Raw genomic sequence first — 26,441 nt, 5'->3', positions numbered from 1 at the left:
TCCTCATTCCTCTCCATCCCATTCTTGGTGCTTGTTGGGAAAGCAGGACCTCAGGCCCCACCCCAGACCTCCTGAATGAAACGATCTAGGGGTGGAGCGCAGGAGTGGGTTTTAGCAAACTTTCCAGGTGATTTTAATGCCTGCTAAAGTTGAAAAGCAACACCATATGGTGTAGACACCAGTGTCTTGTGCATGGTTGTTTAACAAACACTTGCTGATTTAAGTATATCTGCAAGATCTTGGTGTGGAGCCAGACTGCAAGCTCCCTGAGAGCAGAGAGCATATCTTTCTTCATGCCTGACAATGCATTTGTTGAAGGAAAATATAATCGGACAGTATTTTGCTTTTGTTTTCCACTTTAAGCTTTTCTAATTAAAGGTTTCAAAACAGCAAAGAAAATCACAGTGAGTGTTGTTTAGAGAGTGGTTTTGAGATAATATATCAATACCATGTAAATAATTAATAATATCAGCTTACCAGTAATATTGATACCTTCCAGTCATGTACGGGCTCTGTGGTTTTGAAAACTCCTCCATGAACATTTTTCATTTGATCCTCAAGAAATTTTGGCAAAGAACACAACCCAGGGTCACAAAAGGGGGCAGAAAGAGTTGTATAAGCCTAAACTCCCACCTCTCCACTTCCCAGAGGTCCAGGCCCTGTTCCTTATTCCTCCCCATCCCATTCCTGGTGCTTGCTGGGAAAGCAGGATCTCAGGCCCCACCCCAGACCTCCTGAATGAAATGATCTAGGGGTGGAGCGCACAGGAAAATGTGTAGGTTTCATTCTTTCCTCTCATAGAAGAGGAAGCAGAAGTTCAGAAAAGCTCAGAAAATAGTCTTGGTATTCCTAATTAGCTACGAAAACTGGAACCCAGGACTTTGAGCTCCTACTCCATTGGAAAGGTTTGTATTCCAGTTCTGTTATATGTTATCTGAGTGTTTCTAGTAACTTACCCTTATAAGTCTTTATTTTGCACTTTCTTCAGCTGCAAAATGGGGAAAACAATGGTTCCTATTTTAAAGGGTTGTTGTAAGAATTAAATGAAATAATAAAGGCAAAGCACTTAGCATAGGGCCTGGCACAAAGGAAGGGTTTAATAAATGAAGCCACTGTTATATTACTAATTCTTTATTGTTATATGTCTGAATTTACATATTACACATATAATCATTATATATTTATGATTATTGCACTACACTGACTCCCACTAGAGTGACCAATATTGCATATGTGGGTTAGCAAGTCAGGGATCTTCCTCATCTCAGAAGGTGTTCCTTGCTAACTTAACAGGATATTTAAGGCCTGCAGTCTGCCTTTCATGCCAGGAGTGTTTCTCACTGCTGCTCCCCAGTGGGTCTTTATGCATGCTGCAGGTTGGGTCTCTGCTGTGGTCACAGTACTTACCACCCTTTCTCATGGACATGTTGCCTAGTCATTCCAAGCACATGCCTTCCTTATCAATTGTATTGTTAAGTTGTTATGGTTAATTTAAATATATATATGTGTATATAATATATATGTGTGTGTATATATATACACATATGTGTATATATATGATAGAACCACAGGTTTTATCCAAATGTAAAATAAATATATGTAAAAGATATTATTATTATTATTTTATTTTATTTTATTTTATTTATTTATTTATTTTTTTTTGAGACGGAGTCTCGCTCTGTCACCCAGGCTGGAGTGCTGTGGCCGGATCTCAGGTCACTGCAAGCTCCGCCTCCCGGGTTCACACCATTCTCCTGCCTCAGCCTCCCGGGTAGCTGGGACTACAGGTGCCGCCACCTCACCCGGCTAGTTTTTTGTAGTTTTTAGTAGAGACGGGGTTTCACCGTGTTAGCCAGGGTGGTCTCGATCTCCTGACCTCGTGATCCGCCCGTCTTGGCCTCCCAAAGTGCTGGGATTACAGGCTTGAGCCACCGCGCCCGGCCCAAAAGATATTATTTAACTCTGGACTTAAAGACGGGACCAGTAAGATGTTGCATAGGCTCAAGGGGATATTCAGTGAATGCACACACACAGGCAATCAGGAATGCAGAAACTAATTTACCAAGTTACAAAATGGGTTAATACCCATGGAGCGAGAATCAGATGCATTCCACCAAACACAATTTATTGGCATTTCTTTCTATTTGCAAGAACTTGTATTATTATTGGTTTTCTACCATCTACAGAGCTATAAAATAGCTCAAAGACGATGAAAAGCAGAGATAACCTGGAAAGGTGTACTGAACAGGGCCCCCAGTCACCTTTTCTGCGCACTTTGAAGTCTTTCACAATCTTTCCTGACAGTGAAATCTCAAAAGAGTAGTTTAGTGTTGGAGGAAGAGAAGGTATCACTATATCCAGTTCCCTGCCTAGAAAAGAGGCTTCACAGTCCTGAGCTTCAAAAGGCCTGAGCAAGTTTTCTCCTTTGGTTCTCTTCTTCTCTTAATACCTTCTTCTCCTTTTCCTGAAGATTTCATCTCAAAGTTCCACAAAATCCACAAACTCATAGTCCCTCTCCTTCTCCTTGGAAATCCCAACTCTCCCATAGGAGAAAGAAGTTTCTTCCTCCTCGGTCCTGTCTTAATATCTCACAAATCTTGGTGTTCAGGCTTTGGCTAAATATGTGTGAAGCGTCTCTTCTCAGCCACCAGGACTACAAAGTGGGAGGAGAAGGTTCTGGTTCATAAGTGAGAGCAAGTAGGTACTGGATTCTAAGTTTAGCTTCCCCTTCAGCAAGCCTGATTGCCTTACCATTAACCTAAGAAGGAAGCATATCTTGCCAAAGATCACTAATTCCCCCAGGACAATATAAATCTTGTCTAATTTGAGAAAAGGATATTTATTTTTAACAACATGACTTTGGACTTGCCCTGTGAAAGCACCACCCAGGCATCCTTGAGCTGAGGAATGTCTTACCTTTTCCTAGGTCAGACTTTCATTCCTCTCCCTTTGTTGTCCAGAAGGGTGATCCTTGCTCTCATGTGCATCTGTGTGAAGAGACTACCAAATAGGCTTTGTGTGAGCAACACGGCTGTTTATTTCACCTGGGTGCAGGCGGGCTGAGTCCGAAAAGAGAGTCAGCAAAGGGAGATAACAGTGGGTCTGTTTTATAGGATTTGGGTAGGTAAAAGAAAATTACAGTCAAACGGGGGTTGTTCTCTGGCGGTCAGGAGTAGGGGTTACAAGGTGCTCAGTGGGGGAGCTTTTTGAGCCAGGATGAGCCAGGAAAAGGAATTTCACAAGATAATATCATCCCCTAAGGCAAGGACCGGCCATTTTCACTTCTTTTGTGGTGGAATGTCATCAGTTAAGGCGAGGCAGGGTATTTGCACTTCTTTTGTGATTCTTCAGTTACTTCAGGCCATCTGGGCCTATAAGTGCAAGTCATAGGGGATGCGATTGCTTGGCTTGGGCTCAGAGGCCTGACACTTGCTTCATCTAGTTGTTGTTTTTCTTTCTTGCAAAAAAGAAAAGGAATGTCCAGTTGTTTCTACCACACATGGTTTAAAAAATAGAATTTGACATTTTATAAAATTAGGAGATCAGAAGTTATAAGACGGGCGTGATGGAAATAGGTCTAAGTTAAGATTTAGACTGATAAGGGAGAATAGGATGTGGTGCAAGGTAGTTTCAGGACTAGGTGGATCAAGAACATTGCTTCTTGAGCTCTCGAAATACGTTTTCAGTACTGGCTCTCTGCAACAGACCACGGAGAGGTGGATCAAACAGATCCTTCCAGAATATCCAGTTCTGCTTGCTTCCACATGCAGCTGAATTGACACTCCTAGATCTATGCAGATTCAAGCATTTTTGGTTTCCCCAGTGTAAAGGTAAACTGAGGCTGGAGACGAACCGGGAACAAAGACACAAGACAAATGGTAGTGAGAATAGCCTTTCATTAGGGCTTGCGGGCGAGGTTCCTCCGTCCAAAGGCGTGGGCCGAGGAAGTTACACTGAGGGAGGAGGGTAGGGACTTTTTATAGCCCGACAGGTAGGGAAGCTGTGTTGTGCAAACAGGGCCTGGGGGGTCTTGAAACTACTAGGACAGGAATTGAGTAAGGGTCACGGGGAAGGGGTCTTTGGAAACTGTTAACCGAAACTGCTGTTTATGAACTTGTGGAATGCAGGTGAGCTGCAGGTCATGGGGGAGTGTGGTTGCCCAGCCGGAACTCTGACACATGTAAGTCTGCGGGTGTGTACAAGGGTGAAGGGAGTCTTTAACAAAAGGCCTGCTATGCCGGGTAACGCCGCCATGTTGGGTCTAGATTCCTGCCTGACATTCCGACCTCTTTCTAATAAGAAAATGGGGCGACGTGTTCATCTGGCTGCTTCCTGCTGGTATGGGTCGTTGTGGGGTTCTTCGGAGGTCGGAACTCGGGTATAGGGGTGGAGCAGCATCTGATTGAAAGCGACCTGGGAGACTTCTTTCATGTGGTCCTGGATGAAGCGGAGCACACAGGGAGCTATGAGTAGCAAGAAGCCAATGATTAGTAAGGGGCTTAGAAAGGGTAGAACTTAACCAGCCACAGACGACTGCCACCACCTAAGTGAGGGCCTTGATCCAAGTTTTTTCTGGTGGAGTCTTTCCTGAATCTTTCCTAGAGTGAGGAGATTGGTTTCTACTAGTCCTGACTCACTGATGTAGTGTTCGGCCAGGAAGGGGAAAGGAGGGGGTTAGGTTAGAGGAGCTAAAAGGGCTGCAGGGGACTGAAAACGGGAGTGGGGGGTCAGCCTGGCGGGGTTTGTCAGGTGAGAGGAGAGGGAAGAGGAACACGAGGTGTGGGGAGGGGTTGGGTCGGAAGTGAACTGAGGCCCCTAGCTTGGAGAGGAGGTCTCGTCCTAACAAGGGGACTGGGCACAAAGGAATGATAAGAAATGAGTGCGAGAAGAGGGAGCCATCCAAGCGGCAAGACAGAGGAGGAGTCTGGCGGTAGGTGGAGGGAGTGCCATCAATTCCCATGACTGTGACAGTGGAGGGGTGGCTGGGGCCACTGAAGGAAGGCAAAACAGAGTAGGTAGCCTCCATGTCCATAAGGAAGGATATGGACTTACCCCCTACCTGGAGCATAACCCTGGGCTCGGCGAGAGTGAGAAGGGTTCCCGAGTCTGGGCCTCTTCAATCTGCGTCGGTGTCGAGGAGCTGGAAGTCGCCTCCAATACCTGGAGGAGGGTCGTCACGTGGAGGCGCAGCGACTGTCCTTAGGTCGGGGCAGTCTGACCTCCCGTGGCCCATCTGCTGACAGTTCAGAGAGGGCAAGTTGGCTCCTTTGGGTTAGGGCACTGCCTGGCCCAGTGGCCGTCGTTGCTGCACTTGAAGCAGACACCAGATGGCGCTCGGGGAGTACCTCCTTTCTGAGAGCTCCTGGAGCCGCCGGCCTCAGGGCTGCTACCAAGGCCTGGGTTTGGAGTTGTACCTTCTATTTTAGCCTGGCCTGTCGTTGGGCCTCAGCTGCTTCCTCCCTGGAGTTGTAGACTTTGAAGGCCAGTTTGACTAAATCCTGGATGGGAGTTTGAGGGCCTTCCTCTGCCTTTTTTAACTTTTTTTGGATATCGTAGGCTGACTGAGAAATGAAATATGAGGCCAAGACGGTCCCCCCTGCGGGGGAGGCAGGGTCAAGGTGGGTGTACTGAATAAGTGCCTCAGTCAGCTGGTTAAAAAAAAGGCCGGATTTTCATCTGCGCCTTGGACTACCTCCTTTAATTTGTTAAAGTTGACTGATTTGTTAGAGGCTGCCTGCATGCCGGCAAGAAGGCACTGAACCATCATGTCTCGGCAGCGGCGGCCTGCCTGCCCCACCTGGTAGTCCCAGTCGGGCTCAGCCGAGGGCACTGCTTCGGTGCCGACTGGTATGGCGGGATCAGTTAAATGAACCTGGCTGTGCGGCCTGGCTGCCGCTAGTATACACTCCTGTTCCTCAGGGGACAGGGTTGAGGTCATAACGACATGGAAGTTGTGCCAGGTGAGATCATATGCCTGGCATAAATACCTGAACTCTTTGATATAATGAGTAGGATTGGCCGAAAAGGAGCCTGCACGCTCCTCAACCTTAGACAAGTCTGCTAATGAAAATGGCACATGGACCCGGACTACTCTTTCAGTGCCTGCCACCTCTGGTAAGGGATATAGGAGGTCGGTCCTGGACCAAGTATGGGCTGAGACAGGCGAGGAAGGGGAGGAGGTGCAGGTAGGAGAGGCAGGATCTGTCAGGTTTGGTGGTGACACAGAAGGGGTAGAGGGAAGGGGTGGCACGGACAAGGATGGGGACAACGAGGGGTTAGGGTAAGGAGGGGGTTGAGTGGGGGACCGAAGAGGAGGCAGGGAAAGAGTGTCAGGAGATTCAGAGAAGGAGGAAGAGTTGTTCTTCTCCTTGGCTGAGGGAGTAGATTTCACGAGAAGGACCTGGACCAACAAACATCAGGCACAGAGGTCTGGGTGAGAACACAAGTCCAAGAAGGCCTGAACATAGGGTATCTCAGACCATTTGCCTAGTCTCTTACAGCAGTTGGTCAGATCTGTGAGGATGTGAAAGTCCAGAGTGCCTTCTGCAGGCTACTGAGACTGATTATCTAATTTATACTGTGGTCACGCCACTGTGCAGAAGAAAATGAGCCGCTTTTGTCTTAGGTCTTGGCTGAGACCTAAAGTCTGGAAATCAGCCAAGAGGCACTTCAGAGGGGATTTTCGGTCTGGTTTGGACTGGGTAGTTCCCATGGTCTTAAGGCAGGCAGTCCGGAGGCAATGGGAGCATCCTCTCACTGCCACGCGGAGTGTGGGCTACAGTGGCTTCTGGGGAGGTTGGACGTCTCCTAGTCCCCGGTGCCGAGGTCACAGTTGATTGGAGACAGTTGACTCAGCAGCACATTTTATGGGGGGAAACTTATCCAGCAGTGATCGAATTGAGTCTGAAATTTGGTGAGACGGCTCCAGGCTTGAGGAGGGGATCCCGGCTCGGGGAGAGGAGAGCCCACCCGACCCGACAGGGGTCTGGGGAGGGGGTCTCCTCCCGGGTTTTGGCACCAAATGTAAAGGTAAGCTGAGGCTGGAGCCGAACCGGGAATGAAGATACAAGGCAAATGGCAGTGAGAATAGCCTTTTATTAGGGCTTGCGGGCGAGGTTCCTCAGTCCAAAGGCGGGGCCAAGGAAGTCGCACTGAGGGAGGAGGGTAGGGACTTTTTGTAGCCCAACAGGTAGGGAAGCTGGTTGTGCAAACAGGGCCTGGGGGGTCTTGAAACTACTAGGGCAGGAGTTGAGTAAGGGTCATGAGGAAGGGGTCTTTGGAAACTGTTAACCGAAACTGCTGTTTATGAACTTGTGGAATGCAGGTGAGCTGCAGGTCATGGGGGAGTGTGGTTGCCCAGCTGGAACTCTGATGCATGTAAGTCTGCGGGTGTGTACAAGGGTGAAGGGAGTCTTTAACAAAAGGCCTGCTACGCCGGGTAATGCCGCCATGTTGGGTCTAGATTCCTGCCTAACACCCAGGAGATATATTATTTTCTACTTTAAAAGATAATCAAGCATATGAATTTCTTACCAAGTTCCACATTCAACACAATGTAGGCACTTTCCCTCTTGTGCAAGCAGACAGTACATTGAGGATGAGCATTCACAGGAGCCCTGGGATATAGACCCACATTGGCCACTAAGTAGTTGAGCCATCTCAGTCACTCACATTTGGAGTTTCAGCTTTGTCATCTCCAAAATGAAGGTGATGGACTGGGGCCCTTCCAAAGCAGCTCTTCCACAATGTCAAGGTGCTAAGTCACTCCTAAGGTATCCACATCCTAACTGTTGGTGCTAGATCAGAAAGGAAAAGGTGACTTCTCCAGACTGGGATGAATAGCCAGTCATGCAGATGTCCTTTGCAGACTGTGATGGGGTGAACACTTGCCTTCCCTTACTGTGGACGGTGTCAGTGTATAAAAGGTTCTGTGGAAGAAGCTGCCAGCAACACATCCCAAAAGGGATGCATTGGGGCACTGGCATTACATAAGATGGTAATTCTTCTTTTATTTTGTGCTTATATTCTGAGTCAGGCATTTTTGCCATATTCAGTCTATCATTCACTCATTATTCAATCTCTAATTCTACATTACTGTTTGAGTACCTTCTATGTGCCATATATCTTGCTGAATGCTAGAGACTAAATGATGAACGCACAGTTGAGGTCTCTGTCCTCATGGTACCTATAGTCAAGGGGGGATGTGAATAAGTGAAAAAGTTATACTGAGTGACCTACAAGGCATAAGTGGGCCCGCATGAGTGGCAGCTAACCCAGAGGAAGATGGAAGAGACTGAGAGGACCTGACACAGAAGCCATAAATGTATTTTATACAGATGGTACATGTGATGGCTACAGGTGATTTCTTGCAAAACTAATGAAGCTTAAGTTTAGTGGTATACCCATAAACTGGCTCTTTGAAAAAAGGATGAAATTATTTCATAATCAGTGCTTTTCAGCCATACTGCCAGCTCCAGAACACAGCTAAACTTTGGACCCCTTACTAAGACAAATCCCCTCTTAGTGTCTTAGTAATTCCCCCAGAGCAGGCTCTGAGACAGGAGTTTGCACACAAGTAGTTTATGTTGGACATGCAAGAAATACCCATAGCAGGAGGGTAAGTGGGCTGTGAGAGGGAAGACAGCCAATAAAAGGTGTATGTTCAAGCCAGCTATCATTATGCGTAACCAGAGCTCAATCTTTCTTAAAAATTCTGAGAATCAGTATGGTAACAACCTGAGGAGAAAGGGAGCTGGGGTATTTATACTCCAACTCCTGTCAGTCATTGGCTCAGGTCTGCCCCGATTGTATTATTTTCCTTTTATATTTTACCTTCCCTGATGGGCGGAGTGACCTTCCATTGCTTTGGTGAAAGCTATAAAGCAAAGAGATACAAATATTGACAGTTAGAAGTCATCCAACAAGCACAGAAGTGGTAAGGCCTGGGGGATATAGATAGTGTCTGGTACAAAATATCCCATACTTAATTATATATTTGTAATTTGCATTTTTCTTAAATTGGGCCCTCAAATTGTTATGAATTTTAGACCTCACAAAACCTGAAACCACCTATAGTCACAGGCCTAACTTGCTGAAAATATAGCATGTATGGGAAAATCAAAGAAATTTAAAAGCCCATATCAGAATTGGAGGGAAGAGGGAGGGTAGCAAGAGATGAAACTAGAAGCTAGAAAGTTGAAGCTAGAAGCTAGAAAGGTAAGCCAAGGCCATATGAAGAGTGCTATGTTAAACTGGGCTTTTCTAGATTTGACTGACATTTGTTGATGTCTGCAGAACTCAGCTGGGTTTCTTGGGGCATCTCATTTCTGGGATAAACTGACAGAACAACCCCTTTCTGAGATGGGCTCTTCCCAAGATAAAGAATAAGAACCCAAGAGGGCTGATGGAAGCTCATCTTGCCTCTGATGTCTGTTAGTCACAGTGGCACAGGTCAAATCTCCTTATATTCCATTGGCCAGACCCAAAGTTAGTAGGGCAAGGAAATAGAGTACACCTACAGGGAAGGAAATAATTACTAAGTAAGAACTGTAATACAACCTACTACTGGAATTTCACCAAAATGTTAATAGTGGAGATGTGCAGATAGTGAGATTTCTGATCATTTTTCCTTTAGCTTTTCACTATTGTTAGAATTTGTAATAAGAATGTAGCAATTGTACCAAAAAATATGAACCTATTCTTCTAAATAATAAAAGATTATATCAAATATTGAAGAGCATTTTTAAGGATATCTTTTAAAATTTTTCCTTTTTTAATGTGTTATTTATAAATGAGTTAATATACATATAAAAAGCCTACCCCCTCAACTTCCTAAAACTACCTATTAGTATTTATAGCATGTGTAACTAATCACACTTTATTATGTTCCTATTTCTGGTTTCTTAGTATTACTCTCATTAATTTTTTTTATTTTGTATATATCTTTGTAAACCACCTGCAAGTACTTTATGGGGTTAGCTAGGAAATAAAGAAATAGATTATTTAAAAACTAGAAAGAAAAGTAGTTGAAGGGATTCATCACAGTAATACTCAGCCCTGATAGCATATACAAATCACCTGGAGATTTCTTTTTACTACCTCTGATGAAGACTCTAGAGGTTCTAAATTAATGTTTCTGAATTGGGCTAATTTTTAAAAGCTCTCTGAAGGTTGAGAAAAATTGAATAAATAAATGATTAAATTAAGTGAAAAAAATAACAAAAGGACCAATTGTATGTGATGAGCAAAAGCAGGTTGGGAAGTTTCTTTACAAACTTGAAGTAGGGTGTGATACTAAAAAGCCAACACTCCTAAATATTTAAAAGAATAAGGGAAATGGATGCAGTAGAGCAATATGAGCTTCCAGAATTAGAAAGAGCCTGCTATTAAGATCTGTTCGAGCTTCCCTGGGTGAGGAAGAGTGAGTCATATTCTCTCTGATACCTCGTATTCCCACGTACATCCCAAATCAGAGCCTAATTGACAATTGTTTTTGTGGGCCACTGAGGTGCATTTTTTGGACTGTTTTTCAGAACATTGTGATTAAGCAAAAGTCTGTCATTCTCCATGAGAAGAGGCTGAACTCACAGGCAATTACTTATATACCCAGAACAGGAGAGAAGGAATACTAGAAATATTGTAGAAATGTGGTTTGTTCACTTGTTTATAGCTCTTCAGACTGAAATTATTTGATTCTGTTTAGAGTTCAGTTGTTTATGTAGGAAACATTATAAAATATCAAAAGCTCTTTTATCTTGATGTCTCATCCCAGCTTTTTTGAGACTCCACTTTAATATTTGATAAGAACTGAAATGGGGATAAATTATGCTTTCCTCCTCTCTTTCTCTTTTAAGTTTATACATAAATGTTGAGAGAAAGCTTGAGGTATTTTTTTTTTTTTTTTAAGCTAAATGGCAAGTAAATAACAGGCTTTTTAGTAACTGTGATCTGGTACTGGTAAGGTCTGAGTTAACTGCCATTTGCAGAGTAACCATGGTGACCAGCATATGGCTTCTGATTCCATTAATCTTGTTGAGATTAACAGTAACCCCAAAGGATCTTTAGCAGTGATTCAGAAATAAATCATCTTTTCACATGTATACTGTTTGGTGACAGCCACTCGCTTTCAGCGTGTGTCTCTACCCAACAAAGAAATAAGACACTCCCTCTCATGAGATGATAAGAAATGCATCCCTCAAATAAGAAATTTCACAAAATACATCTAATGGTGAAAAGGTAAATACATATAAATACCATGCGAAAGGAGGATTTATTGAGCAAACATGTGTCATACCCTTGATAGACACATAAGGGGAAGGTCATTTGCTCCCAGTTGGAAATTTACTTGTATAGAACCTCAGCCTGGAGATATGGACTGGAAACAAAATTTGACACTCTTCAACGAAAAAAATCCAATTGTTATTTCAATTATAGGAATTAGAAACGATTAATTAAGCTGGATTTGGGAAGAGGAGCAGCTAGCTGCCCAAGAGGAGACTAATAATTTGTTCTATTTGTAACGAGATGTTGCAACTTAAAAAGTACAGTGCGGCCCTACCTCAAACCATATTTGGTCTGCAACAGCCCCAGAGCATGTAAAATAATAGCCTCATTTTACAGATGAAGATACTGAACTAAACAATTCAGAATGACTTCCCCATACTCACTCAGTATTAGAGCTTTCTCTCAAACTGGCTGAATAAATTGTTGAGTCTGAGTTGGAAGGGATGGGAACTGAATTACAATCCCAACATTCTTCTGACGCTCAGTGTAGACAAAATATGCATAACTATGGGTCTTTCTCAACTCATGGAGCTTATACTTCCTCATCTCTAAGTTTTCCTTGGTTAAAGGAATACTCTAAGCTCTTATTTCAACCTAGATCTTCCTACATAAAAGAAATATCAAGAACACAATAGCGCTTTACAAATTCTAAGATGCACAGTGTTTCTTACTTTGACATCTATGGCTGGGCACAGTGGCTTACACCTGTAATCCCAGCACTTTGGGAGGCTGAGGCAGGCGGATCACTTAAGGTCAGGAGTTCGAGACCAGCCTGGCCAACATGGTGAAATCCTATCTCTACTAAAAAATATATATATATATATATATACATACACACACACACAAAAATTAGCTGGGTGTGGTGGCGTGTGCCTGTAATCCTACCTACTGAGGAGGCTGAGGCATGAGAATCTCTTGAAACTGGAAGGCAAAGGTTGCAGTGAGCTACTGTACTCCAACCTGGGCAACAGAGCAAGACTCCATCTCAAAAAAAAAAAAAAATTCTGTGACACTGAGATATGCCTTTCCATCAATGGTTTATTATGATCACTATGCAGCAATACCAAATGTAGATTTCATTACTTGTACATGCACTAACTTGGTCATAGCTGCTTATATTGCCAAAGTCATACAGTTATCGGTACATGGATAGAAAGTTATTGTGTAGGCAGAAAGAGGTATACATTTCATATTAGCGACATGAATACTTATTCTGGAGTAATGACCATCATTTTACATTTTCTTGCAAAGTAACAACATAGTGTTCTACAGGACCTAAGAAGGGAAGATACAAGTAGATCTTATATGTTAACCTACCATGCACTAAGCACAGAAACTTTTTTTAAAAAAACTAAATCTTTCAGAATACATGAAAGGAATTTCAAAGCAACAAGAAGCTGACATAATTTAATTTGCTACATCCTTTTGCTCTTGGCCATTGTAAAATAGTTTTGATCTTATCATTTATGTTAGGTTTTATGATAGGTGGTAATTCACAAACCAGCCAGCATGGCTCTGATCCCCTCTTGCTAATGGTGGGACTCTGTCTAAAGCTCCCTTCCCTGCTCTGCTGATGCAGAACAACATCAGGAAGTCCAAGTAGTCAAAACCAAAGTCAAATATTGAACGTTTGCAACCCCAATTTCAATCATAAAATTAACCAACTCTAATGGCAAATCAGTCTTTTGTTCATCTTAGCACAAATGCTCTAAACCACAATTTCTATTTCATTAAAAAGAAAACTGGTGTCCTTTGGCTCTGTAAGCTTTCAAAATAATGATTCTTTATAATTCCCTGGTAATTGTAGAAAGTATTCATTTTAAATTATTTCCCTGACAATTGAGAAAATTTGAGGTTATGTTGAAATATTTCTTATGTAAGAGCAAATGAAGAGGATGGATGTCATATAATCATGGCCAAAAAAGTATGTTCTTCTTGGTCATATCTTTTTATAAATCATTGAGGAACAGGGAATATTGTATATGCATAAATGTATTTATGTAATAAATGTAACCTATTGCAGCAGCCTGAGACCCCATGGGTTATTATTATGTCAGCAGAACTGAGATACTCAGATGTGTTTAGTGGTAGAAGCAAGCATTCCATTAATTTGGTTAAGGGACATGAATCAGCTAGTGGGTTGTGAATTATGCACCTTCCTGACCTTCACAAAAGCACAGCCTGACTTGAGTTTATACAGTCAGGGGTGCAATAGGATGCACTGGCCCAGGTCAGAAGAGTGCCAAATTTCCTCAAGCACTCATTTGTCCTCAGGAAACTCAGAAGCTGGGTCATTAACATCCTGGCCCCGGCTCCTTCCTTGGACAATTGTGACACTCTCTGGTGAACCCCTTGTCACTAATCTGACTCTGGGTATCTGATTTCTAGTTTTATTACCAGGATTAAACTTTTTGTGTTAACATAAAGGCTCTCTACCCAGGGCCTTTCCAAGTCCCTGGCTTACAAGACATATAGGAACAAAGAGACCATTTCTTTTAATTACATAAAGAAATCTGATCAGATGTGAGATCCTTTAAAAGAAACTTTTGACTTCCTTTGTAAAAATATATTAACATTTGTTACTTAAAGTGTTTCCAAGAGTGGAATTTATTTTACACCCTAATTCGTTATTAATGCATCATTTTTCATATTCTCCACACATAAGATTAAGTGAGGAAAAAGTATAGAGTTTACAAGTTCTGTCTTTATTTCTCCAGTCTATAGATACCTGCCGAATCTCCCTGTTGCTAAGGGAATATATTATTAACTTAGGTATCAGAATTAAAAAGGTCATATTGTTCTGAAAAAATATGCTGTGACTCTGAGATGTCCAGGTGGTATCAAGAATGTATTTCCCCAGATAATTTAATCTCATTTGAAAACTTAGATGTACTTGGTTCAGGGGAATATGCTGAAATAAAACCCTATCTGCCTCTTCACTCTTTCCTTTCTTCTCAGGAAGGAGAAACAGTGATCATAGCTCATTGAAAACTCTCCTGCTGCAGTTTAAAAAGCTATACTATTTGCTTTTTATTCCCTCTTCAAGTTGAGAACATCTCATTGCCATTTTCTATTCAGTGAGCCTTCACTTGACTATTGTTTGTAACACCATTCCCAAGCTTTACTTTTCGACATATTACAAATCTATCTTTTTTTCGAACTGTAATTATTTGTTTACATTTCAACATTTCAGTATTTCCGTCCTGACCACCCACCGGGCAATATCTTTCCCACCTATCTTAGACTGTTCTCAAATAAAAACGTGACTGATACAAAGGGAGAATGAAAGAAGACAGCTTCCTCTCAGCTTCCTCTAGATAACAATAAATGCACTAGAACTTAACTTTTTGAACTTTTAATGAGCATTATGGAAACACATTTTAAAGCACAGGCTTGAGAGCCATACTGCCAGAACGTGATTCCAACATTTGCCACTTTACGGGCTGAGTGATCTTGGGCAATTAACCTCTCTATGCCTCATTTTCCTCAACTGTAAAATGGGCAGTTGAGGATATGGGCAGTTGAGAATAATAATATTCTCCTTAAGTTATTCTAAGGATTACATTAATGCAACAGATACTAAGTATTTCAAAAAATATCTGTGCTTTTTCTCTGCCGGGCATTGGTGGGCCTGCAGGTCTGTGTCAAACCGTGGATGAGGGTCTTTGTTCTGCAGAATGGAGTTTGTTAAAGTTGTTAAGAATAAGGCCTATTTAAGAGATACCAACTGAAATTTAGGAGACGACAAGAGGGTAGAATTGACTACTATGCTCAAAAACGCTCGGTGATACAGGATAAAAATAAATACAACTCACTCAAATACAGGGTGATAGTCTGTGTAACAAACAGAGATATCATTTGTCAGATTGCTTATGCCCATATAGAAGGGGTAGTCTGTGCAGCATATGTACATGGTACGTGAACTACTAAAATAAAGTGTGAAGGTTGGCCTGACAAATTATGCTGCAGCACATTATACTGACCTGCCACTGGCCCACAGGCTTCTCGGTAGGTTTGGCATGGACAAGATCTATGAAGGCCAAGTGGAGATGACTGGAGATTAATGCAATATGGAAAGCATTGATGTCAGCCTGGTGCCTTCACCTGCTGTTTGGATGTAGGCCTTGCCAGAACCATCACTGGCAATAAAGCTTTTGGGGCCTTGAAGGGAGTTGTTGATGAAGGCTGTTCTGTCCCTCATAGTACCAGACAATGTTTGTGATTCTGAAAGCAAGGAATTGAATGCAGAAGTGCATGGGAAACACATCATGGGTCAGAAGGATGCAGATTACATGCATTACCTAATGGAAGCAGATGAAGATGCTTACAAGAAATGGTTCTTTCCATTCATGAAGAACAGCATAACTTTAGACCTGATGGAGGAGATAAACAAGAGAACTCATATTGGCTGGGCACAGTGGCTCACAGTCCCAGCAGTTTGGGAGACTGAGGTGGGTGAACTGCTCGAGCCCAGGAGTACGAGATCAGCCTGGACAACATGGAAAAACCCTGTTTCTGCAAAAAAATGTATAAAAATAACCCAGGCGTGGTGGTGTGCACCTGTTGTTCCAGCTACTCAGGGAGCTGAGGTGGGAGGATCACTTGAGCCCAGGAGGTTGAGGCTGCAGTGAGCCAAGATCATGCCACTTTACTCCAGCCTGGGTGACAGAGCGAGACCCTGTCTCAAATAAATAAATAAATAAAACAAAAAACAAAAGCTCATGTTGCTATCCAATAGAACCCAAACTATGAGATGCCCAAGAAAGAAGTTAAAAACAACAGGTGGAAATATCCCAAAATGTCCCATTCCCAGAAGAAAGATCAGGTAGCTCAAAAGAAGGGAAGCTTCCTCAGAGCTCAGGAGCAGGCTCTGAGAGCTGAAACAATGTTTTAGGATGATTTTTCCGATAAAACAATAAACTTACTGGCTAACCAGGTTTAAAAAAAAATACCTGCAAAAACAAACTATTACATTTATTATCTAAGTTCCAAAATCAAAAGTTGGTTATTTGTGTCATGATTCATAATTGAGGCTTATTTTAAATTCTAAATATCCTGTTTATAGCAACTTAAAATGCCAGTTCATTATATTATAATTTTGACATTAATCAATCTGACATTTTTCTCTTATAAAGGTAAGGCATGAACATATTAGCTCTCATGATTCTTTTTTTAAAAATTATCACTTCTCCCAGATTTCCTAAGCCCCATTGCTTTAGCTCTTTGAGTTGTTACTGTGATAAGGGAAAATACTATTTTTGTGTGATAGGCTGTAAATAGGTTGGGCAGCCATCTCAGTTTGCCTGAAACTGAGGGGTTTCTCAGGACATGGGACTGTTACTGCTTAAACTGGGAAAGTCTTGGGGAAACCAGGATGGTTGGCTATCCTACTGTAAAGGTATTACGTAAGGTGGGGGTAAAAGAGGAAAGGAAGAATCGGTAGTAGTATTAATCTCATTAAGTACAAAATAATTATTAGTACACCTCTACTGTTCCCTTGATTTTTGACTCTGCAATCTCTGATGAGTATCTGAAGGGTAAAATTGCACTGAACTAATTAACTCTAAATGTCAGGCATTTGGATTTCATGGGGTTTTTTTCCCTCTTGTTATCATCATCATCTGTGGAATGTATTTCTTCTCCTTCATTTTATGCTGTTCTGCTTTCCTCTGATTATGTCATGCTTGTTCTTTTTCTTTTAGGTCAACCCAAATCAAAACATACTCTTGGGATAATGCCCAGGTTATTCTGGTTGGGAACAAGTGTGATATGGAAGACGAGCGGGTCATCTCAACTGAGCGAGGTCAACATTTAGGAGAACAGCTTGGTAAGAAATAAATTAATAAGTTAAAAAGAAAGAGAATTTGCTTATTATTTGTAACACTGTACAGAGTCCCAGTGAATTGTCAGGGTGGAGTTAATGAAATGTTTCTCAATCTAACAGTGGAAAGCAACATAATCCTCCCTAAGTGGACAATATATTTTCTCCCACTTACTATGGCATCATGAGAGCTCAAGTGCAATTAAAGAAGCAAAAATTATGCTCAGAATTTTGGTCTTAGTACACTGTATTTAAATTCTTATTCCATGAGAAACACAGGTTATGCTTTGTCCACTATTTTTGCTTTTTTTTCTCCATACTCTATTTTGTATTCAGTGAGCTCTTTATTTTATTGCGTGATTATTGTTCTCAAGTTTTCATTGGAGGAGGATAATGGCACAGAATAGGTCACATCCTAGATTCTGATTCTAGTGACATCATTGATAAGCCATGTTACTGTTACAACTCCCTTTGAGACTTAGTCACCCCATCTCTCAAGAATGTGTATCGTAGCCCATGCCTATTTAACCAAGTCCTTGTAGATAAGATCAAATGAGACAATAGATATGAAAGAGCTTCAGAAATGGCAAAGCCATTTCAAACACAAAACACTGTATCTAAAGAGAAAAATGCTGGAGTGAGTAGGGTAGAGATTTAATACAAAGGAGGGATTGATGATGATGATTGATTGACTGAGTCAAGAAATTTTTACTGGGTACTTGTTGTATGCTTTATATTATGCCAAACATCATGGGGGATACAAAAAAGTGATTCACAGTCCCTAAGCACAAGTTTTTCCCAATCAAGTGGAGACTGAAGACTGGAGATACACACAAGGAAGCTGAAATACAAGTCAACAAAAACAGGTCAATGAGGAGGTAAGCTGCAAGGCAGACGCCAACAGGAAAGCAACAGGGAGAGGGAGGCAGACACAGGAAGGGGAAAAACATTGCCAGAAGGAGATGTAGGAGTGTAGTGTGATCAGAGGAAGATAAAGAGCAAGGCAGAGAGGGCTCTTGGGGACATCAGGTGTGGAAATGAATACACTAAGAGGAAGAGATGAGTGATGAGAGGAGATGGAGATCTTATGGGTGAAATGGCAAGATACAGCTTGAATGGTCTCTAAAGGAGAGTAGAATTTGCAACTACAAAGGAGATGAGGCATTATGAGTAAGGGGCACAGTGATTCATGGACATTGAGATGAGCATAAGGTGAAATGATAGTGAATAGAAAAGTGAGAACCTAGCATAAAGTTGCAGAACTGAGTTGTGGATTTGGGGAACAACTCCAATCCTAGAGGTGAAGAAGTTGGAATTCTTTTTGTTTTTTTGTTTGTTTGTTTATGGTAGACCACTGAAAATACTGAGGCATGCTTAGCAAAGAAGAGTTTGACTTTTAACCTTTTTGGTCAGGACCTGCAGTAAGAAATACTTTCAATTTAGCATCCCAGTACTTACATATGTAGAGAGAGAGAATGAAACAAAAGTTTCACAAAACACATTTTAACTTTACTTGATGAGATTCACTCTGTTTTCTGTCTTAATTTTCTTTCTTCTTTTTTCTTAAATGGTGGTCCCAACCCACTAAGTTGATCCCCGGAAGCGGTAATGTGTCTCAATCTATAATTTGAAAAACACTGTTATAGGCCGGGCACAGTGGCTCATGCCTGTAATCCCAGCACTTTGGGAGGCCAAGGCTGGCAGATCACGAGGTCAGTAGATTGAGACCATCCTGGCTAACACGGTGAAACCCCGTCTCTACTAAAAATACAAAAAATTAGCCAGGCGTAGTGGCGGGCGCTTGTAGTCCCAGCTACTGGGGAGGCTGAGGCAGAAGGACGGCGTGAACCTGGGAGGCGGAGCTTGCAGTGAACCGAGATCGCGCCACTGCACTCCAGCCTGGGAGACAGAGTGAGACTCTGCCTCAAAAAAAAAAAAAAAAAATAGAGAAAAGAAAAAAGAAAGGAAAACACTGTTATAAAGGGGATGCTTTGGGATTAATCTGCTGGTTGTGTGCAACATGAGTCTGAAAAGCAAAGGCCCTCTCATTGGGTTACTCTTCCTCTTGATCATCTCATAGCTGAACTAAGTACAGTTCACTCTGAAAGCTTAACCATTTCTCATGAGCTTAATGAGTTCCTTAGACTAAAATCTATCCCTGGATGGCCACAAGAACCCTTCCACCAAATATTCTTAGAGCCACCCAGAAGAAAGGTACGTGGCTGGTATACAGTCTCCTGTGGCTGCATTTGAAGTTATCATCTCTGTCACAGGGCCTCTTCCCAGTCTACCGATTAAACAATATGAGGAGTCTGAAAAAAATGATAATTTTTTTTCTTAATCCTCTTAGGACCTCCTTATCTTAGGAAAGATAAGAATGGAGAATAGTAGATCCCCAAAGAAAGAGAGGGAGGAAACCTGGGAGAGGGTTGGCAGATTGGCTTCCCAAGACGGTCTCTCCCCTGTCTTCCTGTGTTTTCTTCACTAGCTGGGCACATGCCAGGTTGGGGAAAATACTGCTACACAGATGTAGGCTATCTCTATGAATAAAAATGAAAACTGGTTCAAAAAATATATGTATATCCAAGCCAAGAATTGTTTAATGTCATTGATACATAGGAGGCAGGCAACTGGCTAAATTTTTTACCACTCTAATAAATTACTTGGATATTGAGAAGACCAGGTTGTGAAAGGAGATGTTAAGATGATGGAAATGCATCAAGAGGGTGACTTTCCTACTGCTCCATCGACTGACATGAACACAAACCCTTTCCATTCAGTACACAGATGTAGCAAAGTTCCTGAAATTGTGAGGCAGAATGTTTTATGTTCCTGTTCAGTTTCTTCCAATGGTTTCTAATTGATTTTTTGCTCTCCGTTCAATAAAACCCAGCTGTTGTCATAGCAACCAACACATGTGCATTCTTGGAGAGTCATTTACCTCGTTTAATGTGGCTTGTTCTCCTCATGGCTACACATGCTTCTACAAATGATCATGAGAGACCATTTGCATTTTTTTAAAATGCTCTCACAATTTAAATTTAAAGATTTTAAAGGTCTTTGCTTTGTTTTTTAATTACTTGTACATTTTATTCTTCAGAATACCGTCACATACACACAAAGGTTGCACATTGTTTTTTAAATGTCATTACCACATCTTGGCAGATGACTCAAAATAACTGCTTTATCGATCTGCTTGCAATTAATTCTCCATTGTGGATTGTTTTATCTGGACAACATTTGCTCATCCTAATGAGGGTCCTGGATGGAACCAAGTTGTAATGGAGCTCTTTAAAAATTCTTATATGGCAGCTGTCAGTCCCAATCCAGTTTAGTTCACCAAGCATTTATTAAGTGTTTACAATATGCCAGTTACTGGGAATGCAATGACAAATAACCCTGCCTTCTAGGAGCAAACATTGTAGTGCCGGAGACAGACTACACAGACAAAGAGCATTTTTCTGGCTTTCCCTTTCTCGGCCATTTTGTTTCATTTGATCCTTTGAGCACTTCTCCTTGCTGAATGCTGCCTTGTCAGCATTTATGACATGGTGCTCTCTGTTGTCTCCTCCCTCTCCAGACTTGCATTTAGTTTCCTTGGTAGACTCCTCCTCCTTTTTCTGTCTCCTGCACTCTGGCTTTCTATCCTCAGTCCACCTCTCCTCTCTCTCTACACCCTCCCTTGGATGTTTCCATCCCCTCCAAGGTTTTAACTCCACCTCCAGACTAATGACTGTGAAATCATGTTCCAGGCTTGACCTCACGCTGGCACTTCAGGCACCAACATCCACCTGCCAGCTGTGCATATTCAGTACTTCTGATTTAGAGTAGTGGTCTAATCATCTGCAGCTGAATCGGCTGGGGTTCTTTTTCAAATGCACATTCACAACGCAACTCAGACCTGCTGCATCAGAGTTTTTGAAGTTGAAGGCTAGAATCTACATTTTTAACAAATATTTTTGTGACTTTTATACAACTAAATTTCTAGAACACTGGCTTTTGTGGGAAGTGAGTGTTTGGAGAGGGTAGGGAATTGCTGCCAGAGCTGAACATTACCCTATAGCTGTTGTTATTTTCCCATGCATTTTTTTTCTTTTTTTTTTTTTTGATGAAGTCTCATTCTGTCACCCAGGCTGGAGTGTAGTGGTGCGATCTTGACTCATTGCAACCTCTGCCTCCTGGGTTCAAGCAATTCTCCTGCCTCAGCCTCCCAAGTAACTGGGACTACTGGCATGTGCCACCATGCCCAGCTAATTTTTTGTATTTTTAGTAGAGATGGGCTTTCACTGTGTTAGCCAGGATGTTCTCAATCTCCTAACCCTGTGATCCGCCCACCTCTGCCTCCCAAAGTGCTGAGATTACAGGTGTGAGACATCGCACCTGGCCTTCATGCATGTTTTAACAGTTAGTCTATATATATCTGTACCTATAACAATATATAAGAATGTTTTTAAATTTTATATTAAATGTATAGTATGGTACTTATGTATGTACAATCTCATAATTTAAGTTTTAAATGTACAACTACTGTGTTAAATAAGAAAAAAATTTGGAGATACAATTAAAGATAGATTTTCCTAAAATAGAAGTAATTTATCTGGGAATAAGAACAAAGAAAGAAATTTATAGAGGAGAATGGATTTGTATTGCCTTGAAACCACAGGTGAAAGAATATTTGAACCATTATTACAAACTCTGAAAGGGCAGAAAATGCAGAAACTCCTGTTTTCTAAAAATGTAGTCAGAGAACCAAAGACTGCAGAGAAACTAAAATTGCTTCTGGGAGAAGTCATTATTAATAATTTATAAGGAGCCAATCTTAAAGGGTTTTTAATTTGCATTAATATTTCTTCCTAAAACAAGTAACAGATAATATTCCCAATTCTTTCCATTCAAACAATTACCATAACGGCCTCTGAACATATGTATTACTGAATTCCAGATTCATCTCCTGTACCCTTCTCCCTGGTCCAGCACAGAACCCCATGAGAATTTCTGAAAGTACAAAAAATATTCTTATATTTTGCCATTTTTCTAAGCTCTGTAATTTATCTTCCCTTCTTTTCCGATTTAATGGCTCTTTTGATTATTCGTCTGACAAATATATATAATAATACTGCAGAGTCATAAAACGTGTATCTACCCTCTCACAGAGCTTAACGTGTGGACTGTGTATCAGAAATAGACTCAAATATTATGAATATGTAAATAGGGCTGAGTGTAACTCAGAGGATAAAGGAAAGGCATGAAGTTCTATGAATGGGTAGTTACTTCTCTTTTTGGAAAATGAAGACTGATGAAAAGACACATTCTATGTCTGTATACTCTGAAACATATTGATTTGATAAATACTGGCTTAATTTAACAATTTCTTCAAGGAAATAGTCTCTTGAAGTAGAAAGAGATAAATTTAAGACAAATGAAAAAGGATATTCTTTCACCTGACAAAGAATATACTAATGGAACCAATTATCTCTGAAAGTGGAAGGTGGTGCAGGCAGGACATATAATTACTTCCCAAAAGGTCTAGATAAATCAATGCAGTCAGATCTACCATGGCTAATGGAGGAAGTTTGCATTCTGTGTGATATTTCTGTGTCACCAAGCGTAAGAATTTAGGTGTATTGACCATGCTATATCGTATGTTGTGGCACCACTCTCAGAGACGAGATGACTGAAGTGACTGAAACATTATAACCTAGCCAGAAAAGTCTATCTCCTTGGATTTTACGAACTATGCTCTTGATTTCTGCTGAGCCTGAATGACCCCAGCATGCCTGATTTGGGAACTCTGACTCCAGGATTCTCTAATTCACTCCTATGAACCTTTCAGTTTAAATCACCCTCGTCTCTCACTACCAACCCTGGTAAGGGAGAGAAAGGCATTGACTGCATTGTGAAATCGTATGGTGGTGGAAGCCCTGAACTTCTGGATCCATGTGCTCTGGCCATAAGCAACCAAGTTTTATTTATACAGTTTCCACCAAGAAAAATTGTAATAGCAGCATCATACCTTCCATAACCACCAAGCTCCACTTCAGTCATCATACCCTTGGTACAAGTACAATCTTCAGTCACACAATAGGTCTTTTTTTTTTTTTTTTTTAGAGAGAGAGAGATGGGATCTTGCTCTGTTGCCCAGGCTGGAGTGCAGTAGTAGTATGATCATAGCTCATTGCAGCCTTGACCTCTTGGACTCAAGCAATCTTCCCATCCCAGCCTCCCAAGCAGCTGGAAATATAGGCATGCACCACCATGCCTGGCTAATTCCTTTTTATTTTTTGAGAGCCAGGTTCTTCACTATGTCACTCAGGCTGATCTGGAACTCCTGGGTTCAAGCAATCCTCCCACTCCACTTCAGCCTCCCAAAGTGCTGGGCTTATAGTCATGAGCCACTGTGCCCAGCCCACAATAGGTCTTAACTGAATTCAGTTTTCTATCTTAAAGTCCAGGAGAAAGATAGGGCATATGTAACTGGTAAACCTATTTAAACTCTGACCTTGGACCCCACAATCTTTCAGTGTTCCACACAATCCAATGGAAGATGCCAGAAAATAACTAGATGATTACAAAGGGTAAATTATCCTAAATCAACCTTACTCAAATGCATAATTTCTCTTTTCAAAATGTGCTCAGCTTTCTGGAACTTCCCCAACTAATACACTGAAAAACACCTTAGCCAAGTGTGCTGTGCTTTATAAGAAACCTCTGGAAATTCTTGGTGTCTCACTCTATGTCCAAATTATACTGAGATGATTACCACTAAATTGTACAGCAATTTTTCATTACCTTTAGAGCACCACTTCAGGGAAGCTATAATCAGAACTATTTAGGGCAGTTCTCATCTGAATAACTAAAAACTAAGGTGTTAGAGAGTGTTCTATTTTATTTGCTTGTTTGTTACATTGAGACTGCTGATATTGGGAATCGCAGGGATATCAGGAGTCACTGCTAGGCCTCAGCACATTGAGGGGACCTTGCTTATTTCTCAAATAATAATAATAATAAAATAAGGAAAACCCAAGGCAGGGACAAGGAAACAAATCTAGAAGGAAGATTGGACATAGAGTAAGGGTTCTCAATCTTGGCTGCAAATTTCAATAGGTTGGGAAGCTTTTAAAAATCCTGGTGACCAAGCTGCATCCCAAACCAACTAAATTGGAATCTCTGGGCTGGGACCCAGACAACGGTATGTTTTGTAAGTCCCAGTTTATTCCAATGTGTAGACATGATTGAGAACCACTGATATACAGAAAAAACAAGAGGCAGATTAGCCCAGAGAGCCAGCAGAAGGAAGCTGTAATCGGTTCCACCCTTCATGGTGGGACTCATGCTGCCCGGCCACAGGGAGCTGGTCTTCCAGGATGGATTCATGCTGAAGCTTTCATGCACCCTAGTCTAGTCCCCATGTGGCCAATAGGTGCACACATTTTATAGAAGGCTATTGGGGATCAGAAGAGGAGTATGAGGTTATGCAACAGAGCGTAATTATTAGGACCAATGTGAATTTAGCAAAGTCCACCTGGAATTGCTAACAACCACTGAGCTGAAATAAATGAGCCAAAGATTCTCTTCTTAAACTGCAGTGGGGTCACACTAGGAGTTTATTTCTTTTGGGGGGAAAGAGATAGACACTTCAAAATAGAACTCATGAATATATTACGGAACTTTATTCATTTACTAATTTATTCATTTATTCAGTATTATTGATCACCAACTATTGGCCAGGCATTAGGAGTTAGGAAACAATAAGACCAAACTTCTGTCACCTCAAAGGAGAGTCTGAGAGACACATAAACAGAGACTTTCAAAAGACAGCATGTAATTGTTGTAGTAGAGGCATGGACTTAGTGCTAGAGGAACTTAAAAGATTAAGAATGTCCCTGTTTGGAGGCTCTGAGAAAGGGCACACTGCGGAGACAATGTCTGAACCAAGTCTTGAAGTATGAATAGGATTTTTATAGGTAGACAAACAGGTGATGGTCTCTCTAGGCATAATAAATAGTATTCTGGAGGGATCTAAGCCTGGAAAAGTTGACATCATATATCATGGAGAACCTTGTTTGAAAGAATGAAAAACTCGGCCTTCGTCCTATACATGCTGAGGATCCTAAGTTTTAAACACTGGAGTGACAAGATCAGATTTCATTTTGGATCAATTACACTGGGAATATGCCAGAAATTAGGGTGTTTAAGATCAGCAGGAATACAAAAAGAAAATATTAATAGCTCTATTTATTTGTGTCTCAATTTTTTTTCAGTTATTGGGTATGTTTTATTATGTACTACTGGAATAGTACATTATATAATTTATAAAATATTCATGTATTAGGGCAGTACTGAATCTTTTTTTGAAACTAAGAATTATAAAACAACATATGTTTGGAGACCACAGGCTAAAGGATAGACTGGAGGGTAAGGTCAGGAAGCAGAGATTCCAGTAAGAAGCTGATGCTATTGGGTAAATTATGGCAAGGCCTAAAGCAGGTGTTCCCCACCCTGGCTGTACATTCAACCCTCCTAGGTAGCATTTTAAAAACTATGGCACAGACCCCATCTCTCTCTCTCTCCCTCACACACACACACACACACACACACACACACACACACAAATTAAGTAAATCAGAATTTCTGAAGCTGAGGTACAAACATGAGTGTTTTTAGCTCCTTAAGTGATTCTAATGTACAGCCATGGTTGAGAACCCTTGATTTAGGCCCTCACCATGTATCACCCAATTGTGTTAAAGTTGAGGACCACAGACCTAATCCAAGCCGTGGCATTGGGGATACAAACTAGGAATTAGAGGCATAAAAGATGATGTAAGTATCTAGCCTGAGGAACAGATTAAAATCATTGTGGAGGGAGAATTTGGGAGTAAAATCAACACACTAACAGGCAGAAGGGAAGACACCCAGAAAAGTCAGAGAGTACAGAGTCAGGAGAGTGGAAATACTTAGGTGGATAGTCATGAAGGCAAATGGGACAAGATCTAGAAAATACGTTGAAAGAACTAGTCTTAAATCTAAGCAATGGAATCCATAATTTTAAATATGACAGTAAATTACTGTTTAAATGCTTTGATAAGTATTGATCAACAAATGATCCATGAAGTGATACACGTAGGAGGACAGTGGGAATTTGGAGGCTCTTTAGGAAGAAAAAGACAACTTTGCATATTGCATAGAGCAGGTGACCGACCACCCCTTTCTTTTTAATGAAATCGAAATAGATTTCTAAGAGTTGCCTTCATTCAATGTCTTTTTGATAACACAAGAAATTAGTACACACAGCCGGGCGCGGTGGCTCAAGCCTGTAATCCCAGCACTTTGGGAGGCC

At 41.4% G+C, this 26,441-nt stretch overlaps 1 protein-coding gene across 2 annotated transcripts in view; it reads left to right on the top strand.

Moving 5' to 3' along the window:
- RAB3C (RAB3C, member RAS oncogene family) overlaps window positions 1-26,441 on the top strand; it is a 291,280-nt gene that overhangs the window by 240,243 nt on the left and 24,596 nt on the right. For both annotated transcript variants that reach the window (XM_011942905.1, XM_011942904.1), the window contains exon 4: window positions 16,986-17,110. In XM_011942905.1, the coding sequence (XP_011798295.1) occupies window positions 16,986-17,110 (125 nt within the window). The remainder of the gene's footprint in view (window positions 1-16,985; window positions 17,111-26,441) is intronic.

The sequence above is a fragment of the Colobus angolensis genome, unplaced genomic scaffold (assembly GCF_000951035.1).
Source record: "Colobus angolensis palliatus isolate OR3802 unplaced genomic scaffold, Cang.pa_1.0 Scaffold212, whole genome shotgun sequence".
Taxonomy (NCBI): Eukaryota; Metazoa; Chordata; class Mammalia; order Primates; family Cercopithecidae; genus Colobus; species Colobus angolensis.
Note: the sequence above shows the minus strand (reverse complement) of the source record. Positions and strands in the feature narration are given on the sequence as shown.